Below are 12428 nucleotides of genomic sequence, written 5' to 3'. Positions count from 1 at the left end.
GAAGGACAGTCCCACCAGTGTGTGTCGAGCCCAGTGGGGATTCCCAGGGAGAACAACCTAGGCTGCTGTTTCTCTCATGCACCCAAAAGCAAGTCTTCTGGAAGAAGTGCCCTTCGAGTGGGTCAGGAGGGTGTCATGGCCCTGAGATTCTCTAGGCTCTCCATCTAGACTCACTGTCTTGACACTTAAGAAAAAACCGTCATTTACTTTCTAGTTACATTTTGGTCAGATCTGGGTCTGGGGAACCCAAGTGATGCTCCCTAATCCCTCTCTCCAAAATTGATGCTCACTCACTGAATGGGACAATTCCACCCGGAGAGAGCGTTTCAAGGGAAACCGAGGTTGGACGGCACCCAGAGCAGCCCAGGCCCGAGAGCAAAGACAGGGCATCTCTGTTGATTTGTATCATCTTTTATTATACAAAATAAAATTCCATCTATGTTGCACATTCATACTTTCTATAAATCTGGCTTTAAAAAAATCCCCAAGGGTGCAGTCTCATCTGTTCTTTGATTTTGCTTCCACTGATGTCACACCTCAACTGCAGTCGGTGCCCTCTCAAAGGACAAAAGCAGACACGGATGCCTTGGGGGCCCTTCCCCTGGTGCACCCCGGCCTGCCCGCAGGAGGCACGGCTCCCATCACCGTCTGGACCACAGCTGCCAGGGACAGTCAAAGCATGAGAATCAAAGTGGCAGCAGGTCATCGCCTTCACCAGCCCGTCTCCAGCAGCACAAAACCAGTCCTCCCAGCTGGTCTTCTGGGGACCAGCCGTCACAGCGATGCGGTGATGCCGTCCCCAGGCAGCCGAGCATCCCGGGCTTCTCTTTGGGCAGGCCTGGACCAGGGCCTTAGGGGATCTCTGTGTCCATGGTATAAATCTGAATGAGATCAGACACAATGTTATCAATGATTGGCTTGGTAAGGTCGTCACTAAACACCTAGAAAGGAGAAGGAAAACAGGTTCTGATTAGACTCCCTCTGTGTTAAACAAGGCACCCACCACTAAGCACGGAATCACATTGCACAGGGGGGATGGCACAGGGACCTGGCTATCAGAGATGATGGTGGCTCTCTGCAAAGCCAGTTCACTTCCAGCCTGCCAAGGCTAAGCACAAAGCAGAGAACATTCCAGATGGAAGAGGCCTCAGTGATCATCTGACCCAGACAGGACAGGGAGCTGGTGACAGAGTTGGGCCAGGAGTTCATTTCCAGAAGTAAACAGGCTAAACCACTGAACCCCACTCCACCCTGGCCTAGCCCCTGGAGAACACCTGGACCTGTTCTATAACCTGGGCCAGACATCCTCCCGACCATGCTGGAGAGCTTATAAAATTGTCAACTGAATCCCCAGGGGCCCAAACCAAGAGGGGTGTGTAGCTCAGGTCTAACCCCGCATGTTCCCAAGGAAGTTCTGGCCCTTGCCCAGCCCCTGGGAAAGGACCTCTGGCCCCCAGCATGTCCTGCCTGATGAGAGGGTCTCAATCTCCCTGGGGCCGAGCTGGGCCACACCTCTCAGCTTCATGTCCCGGGGGTGGGGGGGGGGGGGGGGGGGGGGTGCAGGTGCAGAGACTGAGTTTCCGAGCTCAGCCCCGCGGGAGCTCCAGGCCCACGGGACCGACCCCGCACTGAAGTCCCCGGACAGCGCCGCGCAGGGAGGCTTCCCTGGTGGCCGTGCCCGGTGCGGGTTGTCACACAAGGCTGCGGGAGAAACGGCACTGCCGCACCCCTCCGCCGGCCAGGGACCTGGAAGCTCACGCCTGGTCTCCCCTGGACCCGGCCCTACGCTCCTCGCGTCCTTGCTGATTCTGACCTGGGTGCTTCCACTGTAATTGACCATAAGAACTGTAACCGGGAGCCGTTGTACGGCTCTTCTGAGTTCTGCGAGCCCTCCTAGTGAAGCATCGAGCCTGAGGGTGCTCTCGAGGAGCCCTGATGACATGGGAAATAAAAAGCAAAACAAGGAGATCTTGGTTAGATACTGTGGCCCCCTGGGCCCAGGGGTTGCTGCCTGGGAAACCAATACCAGTAGGGTCAAGACCTTGGGCCAAGCCAGGGCAAAAACTAGACCTGAGTCCACCCCCTCCATGGCCCCCAAAGAAAGCCAGGGCCCTCCGTAAGCTGCTGCCGCAGGTAGGAAACAGTGGCCTGAAAATCCCAAGCCCTGGCTCATGAAGACTGGCCATCTCGCCCCAGACTGTAGGTAGAAAATCAATGCTTCCGAAATACGGGCTTGGGCTTGCTCACCAAGGTCCATTCCTTGTTTGTTCCTGGGGACCCCAAGCCAAGGAAAGACTTTTAAAAAGTAGTCCCGGGCCAAAAGGTGGAAGCAATCCAAGAGTCCACCCCTGGAGGAATGCATAAACACAATGTGGTCCATCCGTCCCATGGAACAGTGTTCGGCCTTCATAAGGACAGACACCCTGACGCCTGCTGCAATGCGCTACTGCTTCATCCACCCGGAGGCCCAACACAGCTTGGCACAAGGCCTGCCTCACCGCCCTCACACTCAAGTGCAGGAGCACCTCAAGCTCCCCCAAGGCTCCTGACCAGCACGGCAAAGCCCCAGCCCCCGGCAGGCGAGGGACAACAGAGAGGCGGTTGCCGCGAGGAGTGGCAGTGGAGAGCAAGGAGGAAAAGTATTTCCCAACTCAGACGTCAGCATCCAGGCCAGGCAGGCAGGCGAGGCGGGGGCGGTGTCATCATCTAGAGCCATTTATCATAAGGCAACTGGTCCTTGCACATCATAAGCCCAAAAGGCCCCCAGATTCTGAATGCTCCTGGTGCATGTGGCCGGGAGCCACCCAGAAAAGGTGCAGAGCTGAGTGAACAGGAGGAGTTTGCCACCCCACTCCTCCCAGTCTTAACAATCACTGGGTAGGGGGCACCTGGGTGGCTCAGTTGGTTAGGCGACTGCCCTCAGCTCAGGTCATGATCCTGGAGTCCCGGGATCGAGTCCCGCATCAGGCTCCCTGCTCAGCGGGGAGTCTGCTTCTCCCTCCGACCCTCCTCCCTCTCATGCTCTCTGTCTCTCATTCTCTCTCTCTCAGATAAATAAATAAAATCTTTAAAAAAAAAAAACAAAACAATCACTGGGTAAGCACAGGGCTGGCTGAGGGCTGGCACTGGGAGGCCGAGGCAGTAAGGTGGTGCCCGGGGAAGTTCAGGAGCAGGTGAAAAGAAAGGAGAGCAGAAAGGAAGACGCACAGAGAGGAGAGCCAGACAATGGGAAACAAGTGATGACATCGCAGACCCAAGCAGCCAAGACACAGGGGCTGCCATGCCCACATGCCCTCAGAGAGCAGGGCCGGGAAGTGGCAGCCCCTTCTGCTACCACCCGGTTCCAACAGAGCAGGGACGCTATGGTCACATGACCTGGAAATCCCTGAGAAGACCCAGCACGGAGCAGTACTTTCTGTCTACGCAGATCCCTTTCAGGCCCATGCTGCCAGAGGAGGTGCGTCTCACCGGAGACCAGGGCCACAGATGTGTCTGCTCGAAGATGCGTGAGCACCTACTATGGGCCAGATCTAGGCACTGGACCTAGGGCAGGGGATAAAGCAGACAGGATCCCTGACCTCCCAGGGTGCCTGGGTGGCTCAGCTGTCAAAGCGTCTGGCTTCGGCTCGGGTCGTGATCCCAGGGTCCTGGGATCGAGCCCCGCATCGGGCTCCCTGCTCGGCGGGAAGCCTGCTTCTCCCTCTCCCACTCCCCCTGCTTCTGTTCCTTCTCTCGCTGTGTCTCTCTCTGTCAAATAAATGGATAGAGTCTTAAAAAAAAAAAAAAAGAGGGCGCCTGGGTGGCTCAGTCGGTTAAGCGACTGCCTTCGGCTCAGGTCATGATCCCAGGGTCCTGGGATCAAGCCCCGCATCGGGCTCCCTGCTCGGCGGGAAGCCTGCTTCTCCCTCTCCTATTCCCCCTGCTTGTGTTCCCTCTCTCGCTGTGTCTCTCTCTGTCAAATAAATAAATAAAATCTTTAAAAAAAAAAAAAAAAGATCCCTGACCTCCCAGCACTTACTATCTGGTTAGCTGGAGGGATTTGACGATAAAGGACAAGAGAACAAAAAGCAAGCAGGAGAAGCCGGGTCTCCGCAGAGGGGCAGCAGGAAAGGAAGGGCACCACGGGAGCCAAGAGCTGCAGGAAAGGAGGGGGAGCCAGGAGCAGACCCAGGAGGGCACCCAGGGGGGCACCCTCTGTTCACGTAAGAGAGGACACATTTTAGAAGACTTCTGGCCACTGGCTGATTTGCTGGGGAGGGAGGGTGCGCCAGGAGAAACCTTCAGGTACCGCAAGCGCTGCTTGCAGAGAACCTCCTCTGGGGCAAGGCCCATGTGTTATAAGAAAGGAACAGCAAACTAGACTCAGGTCTAGTATGGGAAAGGGAAAACCAGAAATGATTTCAAAATTCCATTGTGAGAAACAGTGGGGACTACTCAGGGAAAATCGATAGGACTGTGGAAGTCCTCGAGGGCAGCCCTTCCCCCGGACTCGCGCTCTACAAACCGTGCTGTGGATTCAGCAGGTCGGGGGGAGGCCGGCGAATCTTTCGACCATCAGCCTCATTATCTGCCATCTAGCCATCCACCCACCCGTCCATCTCGTGCCATCCATCTGTCTGTCCACCCCTCTACCCATTTGTCATCTATCGGTCTATCTATCATCTATGTGCCTGTCCATTATCAATCCATCTTTTTAGAGGACTCCCTCTATACTTCTTCTGATGTGGATCCAAGTTTATTAACTTCCGATCTATAGCAAGCTCCCGCTCAATTCAATGAAAGTGCTTGGTCGAGCAAAGTGACTCTCAACTGGGGGTGATCCCCACCCTGGGACACTTGGTAATGTCTGGAGACATTCTGATTGTCACGACTGGGGCGTCTACAGGGTAGCACAGGATGGCGTTGCCGCAGAGAACGATCGAGCCCCGAATGTCCGCAGTGCCTTAGACAGTCATGACAGGGTGTGTTCAAGCTTCGAGATTCCTAAGTAGCCCGTATCTTCCTTCGAGGATAATTACCACCAAGGAACACGGATGAGTCCTCAGGCAGAGGAAAGGGGAACCGGCACACTGAGCAGTCACCTCACCTGCCACCACGGCTTCTCGGCCTCGGCCTCGGCGGGCACCTCAACCCCATAGGCCTGCAGGGCCAGGTGGAGCACCGCCACGGCTATGTGCTGGGCCCGGAAGCGGAGGCACAGCCCCCCGTGGTAGCTGTCCCGCAGCAGGGCCCAGGCAGTGACGGAAATGGGGGTCCGCTGCCAGCAGTAACGGTTCAGCCAGTTCTTGAGGGAAATCAGGTAGTGGAGCAGGTACTGCAAAGACACACCAGTCAGCCAAGTGGCCTCGGGGCCCCCGCCCCCCCCCCCAGCCCCCTGCCCCCCCCCTCCCCCCCCCCCGCCCACCAGCCACTCTCCCCCTAAGCGGCCTCGGCGGGAATAAAACACAAACTGGATCGAGTCATCTCTCTGTTCCAGCCCCCCAACAGCTCCCTGTGTCCCTTGGAAAAAAGCCCCAGTGCCTTCCACTGGCCTCCAAGCCCCCCCCCCCCCCCCCCCCCCCCCGCGCCCCCGCGCCCACCCCCCCCCCACCCCTGGCCCAGCTGCTGGACGCCGCCCAAGCCTCTACCGATGGCCACCCCTACCACAGTCCCTCTCCATCACCCGGGCCTGCTCTAGCCATCATCAGAAATCATTCTGCGTATCCCCCTGCCCAACTCAACATAAGCTCCAGAAACAGCGTCCTTATACTCCAAACAGAACACTGCGCCCGTGTGCCCAGCCTGAGGCCAGGGGCTGCCCGGAGACAGGACGCCCGCTTTCAGAGGGACTACGACAGGTGACCGTGTTTTCCAGGAGTGCTGCCCTTGGCTGTACACTCTTAATGGCTTTTCAGCTCAGCTGTCTGTCAGCTCCCACTCTGGGAAGACAGCGGCTTTGCTCGAACCGGCCGATCCACAAACACACTGATAAGCCCGCTCCACAGGCTTGAACACACGTGCTTGCGACCCCAGCATGCCACGGAACAGGGGACTCATTGGCTGCCCTAGACCCCATCCCGACCTGACGTAAGGGGAAGGCCGCAAGGCTCAAGGCAACGCTGGCCCCCACTCCCCCACCCGACGGCCCCCTTGGCAGGTGCTGGTCTTCCTCAGACACAGAGCCTGGGCGGCTCCTGCCTTCCCCTGCATCGTGCGACCAACCGAACAACCGACCAACCGACCAACCGACCAACCGACCAACCGGAAACACAACTATTTTAAAATCTCTACCAGAGGTTTCCGGGATTAGAAAGGCAGTTTGGAAGGGTGGGGTGAGATTATAAGGACCCCTGTGGGGATGGGAGTTGTTTTGTATTTCAACTGTGGTGGAGGACAGATGCAGGTGCATATGGGATAAAATAGTGCCAGTAACACCCCAGCGACCCCCAGAATCCCTGGCAGGGGAGGGGCTGTCACACTGACGGGTGTTCTGCAAAACGTTCCCATTCGGGGAGACTGGGCAAAGTCTCCATCTCAGATAGGATCTCTGCGTTGTTCCCTCCAACTGCTTGTACATCTACAATTACCTCATACAAATTTCAATTAGAAAAAAAATGAAATCCTATTCACAACCCATGTCCCAATCCCCTTGTCCCAACCCCCCACTGCCCCACGTCTTTCCCTGCAGGCCACCCTTCCCAGCTGCCCACATGGGGGACTGGGGCCCCCAAAGTATCACATCCAAGTGCTCTAAGGGCTCCACACGTCCCTTTTGCTGCCGTCAGAAACAGTTCTATTGGGACTTACGTGTTCCTAGCAGTTAAAAGTGTGCGACTTAACTTTGTGACTCAGATTTTCTTGTGGGTTTCAAAGCACAGCTGAGCTGCATGTGAGCTCTGAGGCCGAGCGCGACTCTTGGGGACAGGAACTCTGGGGCATCATGAAACCAGCCCTACTTCCCTGCGGCTCACTGAGCACACAATGCAGGTGGGTCACGGGATCGGCAAGGGCTTCACAGTCACACGGATCCCGGCTTGCGGCCTTGGCCAGGCAGGCCCAAAGGCAGAAGCTGAAATTAGAGCTGCCTGAGAAAACCCAGGGAGTTGGGACAAGAGGGGCCACACAAGCCAGTCAGGGTGTGCAGTCGGGAGCCCCAGGGCCCAGCTGTGGCTCACTCTTCCTCACATACACCCCGTGTTTGTGAGGGTTTGGTGGGTGCACTTCCAGGATGAAAAACGAAAAGGTTCATGCCTCTGGAAACAGTTGCCAATTCCCCAGCAGGTACCTTGTGTGGGTGCTGGAAGGAGACTTGGAAACGCAGGACTCTCAGCATGAGGAGTTCACACTGCACGATACTGTCCCGGAGCGCCCAGAAGCGGGAGTCCAGCTCCAAGGGTTCACTGCCCGGGTGAAAGTACCTGCACGAGAGACAGCAATGCTTATGGCAGCCAGGGAAGCGTCTCTGGGGAGCCCCTCGAGTCCCCTGGTGTCCAGACACAAACTCCAGTGTTCTTCTGCTAGATAGGGCCAGTTCTACTGATGTGTTTATAAGTCATCTTCATCTACATGCCTACGATATAGGATAATGTTTAAACGGTAACTAACAGAGAAAAGAAGCCGGCTTCTAGTTTCAGCCCTTGATGGACTGTCCCGTATCACTCAGCAAGATGTCAAGGGTAAAGATGAGTCTTTGCAATTGCTCCAGAAGGACTGGAAGCTCTAGCACACTGAACTGATCAGTCAGCCTGGGATCAGGGACAGGCTTTACCACCTGGGACGGCAATGCCCAGGGCTCTTACTCTGGGTCCAAGGAAGGAACTGAAACATGTCATGGGGATGCTATATGCAGAAGAATAAACGTATTTCAGCTTTATGTTCCCAGCTTGTCTTTCCTTTGTTCCAGATCCTTCTGTCCTTATTTACGCCATATATATATCCACAACACTCCCACCTACGCATGATCACCAAGATGTAAGAGAACAGGATTCACACGCAAGTGATCAAAATTCTCTGCCAATGACTCAGCCTTCCTAGTTCCTCACTCCTTTTGCAACTTCCCCACAGAACCCCACCCGGGTGCTCATGTCTAATTAGCGGTCCACACAATTTCCCCTCTACCGGTCCTCCCTGCTGGGGACCTGGCAATTACAGGTGGACTCTAGCGGCCCTTCCTTGGTTCCCTCTCCAGTTTTTCTCTCAGCCTTTCACGGTACACTGCGAACCTGTCATGCTTGGGGGGTAGGGAGTGCTTTTTCCGTTGCCTGTTTATTAAAAGAGAAGCAGCACAAAACAGTTTTCTTAATGATTAGTTTCTAGAAAGGTTATGCCATACTGCTAGTCAGTAACTTTCCACAAACTGCTTTCTCCTGGGCACCCTGGGTCTCAGTGCAGCCTGGCTGGCTGGACCCCCATATCCTTCCCAGTAGGAACACAGCTGCTCGGGCCCAAGGGGGCCGCCCACAGAGCACCATGCCCACACCAGGGCAAGAGGTGCTTGTTAGCAATTCTGATTCAGTTTCCCACACCATCTTAATAAAATAATTGCCCGACTGGGTCCACACCCTCCCCTGCATGGGAAGGTCCTACAGGTCCCACAGAACACAACGGGTTTGATCCATCCTGCCCAAAACTCCAGACGAGTCTTCTTTGACATATCTCTCCAAGCTCCCTGTGCTCCCCACCCCATGACCCCAGCTCCTCTACACTCCTCCGGGCCTTTGAGACTTCCCTTAATCTGGCCCCAGCTTCTCTTCCACTCACCCCATGGGTTTCTGACACCAGGCTCATTCCTACCTGTGCTGCTAGTGCTTCTTGCCCTGGTTCAAGACCACCCTGGTGCTTCCTTCTGAGCTTGACCACTGTCACCTGGAGGTCAGGGCCCAGGGGGACCCTTCTCTGCCCTCCCGTTCGGGTGGACACCAGTGAGTCCTCCCAAAGGCCTGGGCCTGGATGCCATTACCTGTTGGACACGTTGATGATGTCACGAGTGCGCAGGTGCTGTTCCTCCACTTTGCCAGCCAAATAAAGGGAAGACATGGCGACCAAGTAGGGGTCATAGGCATCCAGGTTGATCTCATAGAAGAACTTATGGTAAATGGTACAAGCTGTGGCAATGGGAATGGACTGCATCCCTAGCTTGACACCTGCCAAGAGAAAGCGGGCAGAAGAGTAGCTCAGTCCAGTGCTCACCCTCTGCTGAAGCGTGGGTGGAGCTGCTGGGTTGGGCCCTAAGAGTATACACCCCTGCTCAGACAAGACCAAGAGCCTGGAGCCTAGCTGGCTGTGGCTGCTGGGTCTTTCACTGGGTCCTCTACCTGAGGGGCTTTGAGCCAGGCTTCTCAGGTTCTATGGGGCTAACAGGCCCCTGGGGGTTGTCACACCCAAGCTACGGATCTGCAGACCCCACCAGGAGAAGCAAGGCTTCAGACTAGTCCTCCGTGAGCACCTGGCATGTCAGCCTCTGCACAACATCCTGGAAAGGACCACACACTGCTGTGTATCTGTTTCGACCTTATAAGCATCTAACTAAAGGTCGCCCCCACCCCCACAGGTCACCTAACAAAAATCCTGCCAAGACGACAGCAGGGGAAAAGGGCCTCTGAGCATCAAAAAGACACCACAGAGTCCCAATGTTACAACTAAAGATTATACTCGGCCCTGGCTTCCTTGTCTGAAGGTTGAAAAAGGCAAGAAAAGCAAGCAGGAAAAAAAAAAAAAGCAACACCTACGGCCACCGACAGGCGCCAGGGAAGAAGACTGACACACGGAAAAGGGAACAAAACTCAAAAAGCAGAGCACGTGGTGGTTTGATTTAGGGCGTAAAGCCCACGCCCCACCCCACCTCTGGACGGCTCCTAAGGAAATCGCTGCATTGGGTAACAGAACCAATATAAATTCACAATGACCAGGGTTAACAAGAGAAGGTTAAATGACATCCAACAGACTGAAAGAAGGTGGGGAACAACCGTCAATCATTAAGATTACATTCAGTATCCTCTCCCTAAGGTGTTCTATTTCCCTGGGGCTACTGTAAGGAATTACCACAAACTCACTGGCTTCAAACAACACGTACTGTTTCTCTGACAATCCTTATGGTCAGAAGTCCCAGATGAGTCTGAGGGGGCTAAATTCAAGGTGTGGGCAGGGTGGGTTCCTTCTGGAGCCTCCAGGGAAGAATGTTTACTTGCCCTTTCCAGCTTCTAGAGGTGCCTTCAGGCTTTGGCTCGTGGCCCCTTCCTCCCTCGTCGAAGTCAGGGGAAGCATCTTCTAACTCTGCTCCCCTCGTTCCATGGCCTTCCAGTCTGCCAGTCACTCCTGCCTCTCTCTTTAAGGATGTGATAGGTGTGATTATCCTGGGCCCAGCGAATAATCTAGGGTAGTTCCCCATATCAAGATGCTTGATCCTGGGGCATCTGGGTGGCTCAGTCATTAAGCGTCTGCCTTTGGCTCAGGTCATGATCCCGGGGTCCTGGGATTGAGCCCCGCATGGGGCTCCCTGCTCAGTGGGGAGCCTGCTTCTCCCTCTCCCTCTCCCTCTCCCACTCCCCCTGCTTGTGTTCCCTCTCTCGCTGTGTCTCTCTCTGTCAAATAAATAAATAAAATCTTTAAAAAAAAAAAAAAAAGATGCTTAATCCCATCTGCAAAACCTTTGCTGCGTGAGGTAACAGTCACAGGGTCGCAGGTTCAGGGGATTAGGATGGGGACATCTTTGGAGGACCAGTGTTTAGCCTCACAGCGGGGAGCAAGGGCATATGCAATACATTTTATAAAGAAGTCCTCCGGAGAGTGGTACCTGGAAGAGCTTTTAGCATTTCAAGGTCTAAACTTCAGTTACATAGGCAGCTCCCACATGGGACTCCTCATTCCCAGAGATGTCAAATACGGTGGTATAGCTGCACATGACCCTCCAAGCCCTGTTTTATGCAGCAAATCCTCAAAGGGCAGCACGCTGCCCCGGTTTACATGGACCCTCCAAGCGGATGCATGGCAGCATATGGGAGGCCACTGCCATCTTTCTTCATACCTTGTGCAACTCTTCCTGGAAATTAAATGTACAAATCACTGGGCTTAATGGTCCTGCATCATTTCCCCAGACCGCTGACTCTGGCTTGAAAGCGGACTCACCCAGACCCGGCTCCCACCAAGTGCGTACAAAGTAACAAAGATCGAAAGTACCCGTCTGCCCGAGTGAGGTACTATTGCCAAGAGAGAGAAACAATGTTTCTACAGGAATCCGATTCGCTTCATTGTCTCGCCCTGGGAGCAGGGGCACCCAGCACCTCTGTGGACACCCTGGCAGGGTTTTCAAAACGCGAGCTGCACCCTGCCTGGGTCCTCGGTGTGACGGGACCTCGCCAACAGGGCTCGTCACGAGCCTCACCATCGGCGGGCTCCGAAAAAGCCTCCGCGAGACCAAGTGCGCTGGGAGACAGGGATGCGTGAAGGCGCGGTGCGCCACCGAGCCGCGCGCGCTCGGATTCCACCGCCTTCTCGCTCGGGCCCGTCCCTTTCCACGTCCTCTCTTTGGGCCTGCGCGCCCGTCCGCGAGGTGGCCGTGACCGTGTCCTCCTCGCAGCTCAAAGCCTAGCACACAGGGCTCGGCGGAAAGCAGAGGCCTGTACCCCTGAGCCGGGCCTCTTGCCCCTGGCCAGCCGCGCCAGCTCCCCGTCCTGCACGTCCCCTACTCCGGGAAGTGGGTTCCCGTAAGGCCGGCCCTCTTCCCCAGCCGCGGTTACCTGCCTCCATGATGAACCTCGTCACTCGGAAGTGCACCCTCGCCTCGGGGGCTGGCCGCCCCTCGGCACCCCGCGCCGCGTCCCCTCCTCCACAAATGTCGGGGCCAGCAGCCTCCATGAGGCCCCGCCCCGCGGCCCCAGACCCCCCGCCAGAAGGAGAAGGGGCCCCAGCGCGCGGCGAGCGGCTCCGGGGGTCCTCGCGGCGGGCGCGGCCCCCGCCCCGCCCCGCCCCGCCGGCCCCCCGCCCCGCCCCTGTCCGCGCCGCCCCGCCTCCCAGCTCCCCGCCCCGGGACAGGGGGGGAAGAAGAGAGGATGACCGCGCGGCTGCGCGCAGGCGCCGGCGCAGGCGCAGAGGCCGACTCGGCCGGGCGGCGGCTGGCCCGCACCCGCCCTGCCCCTGGACGCTGTTTGCCCCGCCCTTGAGAACTGACGCCGGGTCCCTGGGAGGCTTATGCCCCGCCCCCGAGAGCCGCCAGCCCAGTACCCCGTGGCTGGAACTAGCTGGGCTACTTCGCGAGGGCGCCGCGAGGTCACGGGCACCCCCAGGCATCTTAGCTGCAAGTCCCTGCGGTCCACCAAGGTGTTGCTCCAGGCTGGTGGCCCGGCGTGCTTTAGGACTGGGAGAGCTGGTGGTGACTGCCAACCCCCGGGCGAGGGGCGCTCACCTGTGCTCTCGCTGGGACGTTGGCGACTCCCACCAAGAGAAATCATGTG

At 56.6% G+C, this 12428-nt stretch overlaps 1 protein-coding gene across 7 annotated transcripts; it reads right to left on the bottom strand.

Moving 5' to 3' along the window:
• Window positions 1-401: 401 nt before the first annotated feature.
• Window positions 402-11919, bottom strand: CCNQ (cyclin Q). Of its 7 annotated transcripts, none has more exons than XR_004680434.1 (6): window positions 11715-11919; window positions 8939-9122; window positions 7265-7397; window positions 5087-5314; window positions 1814-1932; window positions 402-881 (listed from the first exon to the last, which is right to left on the bottom strand). XR_004680434.1 is itself a non-coding variant. In XM_035011419.1 (6 exons), exons 2-6 carry the CDS (start codon window positions 10788-10790, stop codon window positions 852-854), a joined length of 654 nt encoding a protein of 217 aa, XP_034867310.1. In that variant the 5' UTR covers window positions 10791-11017; window positions 11715-11753; the 3' UTR covers window positions 402-851. The 7 variants fall into 7 exon arrangements, 5 of the variants coding, with proteins under 5 accessions (XP_034867310.1, XP_034867287.1, XP_034867297.1 ...); XM_035011419.1 differs by lacking the exon at window positions 1814-1932 and adding an exon at window positions 10772-11017 and having other exon boundaries at window positions 402-941; window positions 11715-11753; XR_004680436.1 differs by having other exon boundaries at window positions 869-941.
• Window positions 11920-12428: the final 509 nt, after the last annotated feature.

This window comes from Mirounga leonina, unplaced genomic scaffold, assembly GCF_011800145.1.
Source record: "Mirounga leonina isolate KUSES-001 unplaced genomic scaffold, KU_Mleo_1.0 Mir_101799, whole genome shotgun sequence".
Lineage (NCBI taxonomy): Eukaryota > Metazoa > Chordata > Mammalia > Carnivora > Phocidae > Mirounga > Mirounga leonina.
The sequence above is the reverse complement of the archived record's forward strand: the minus strand, read 5'-3'. Positions and strand labels throughout refer to the sequence as shown.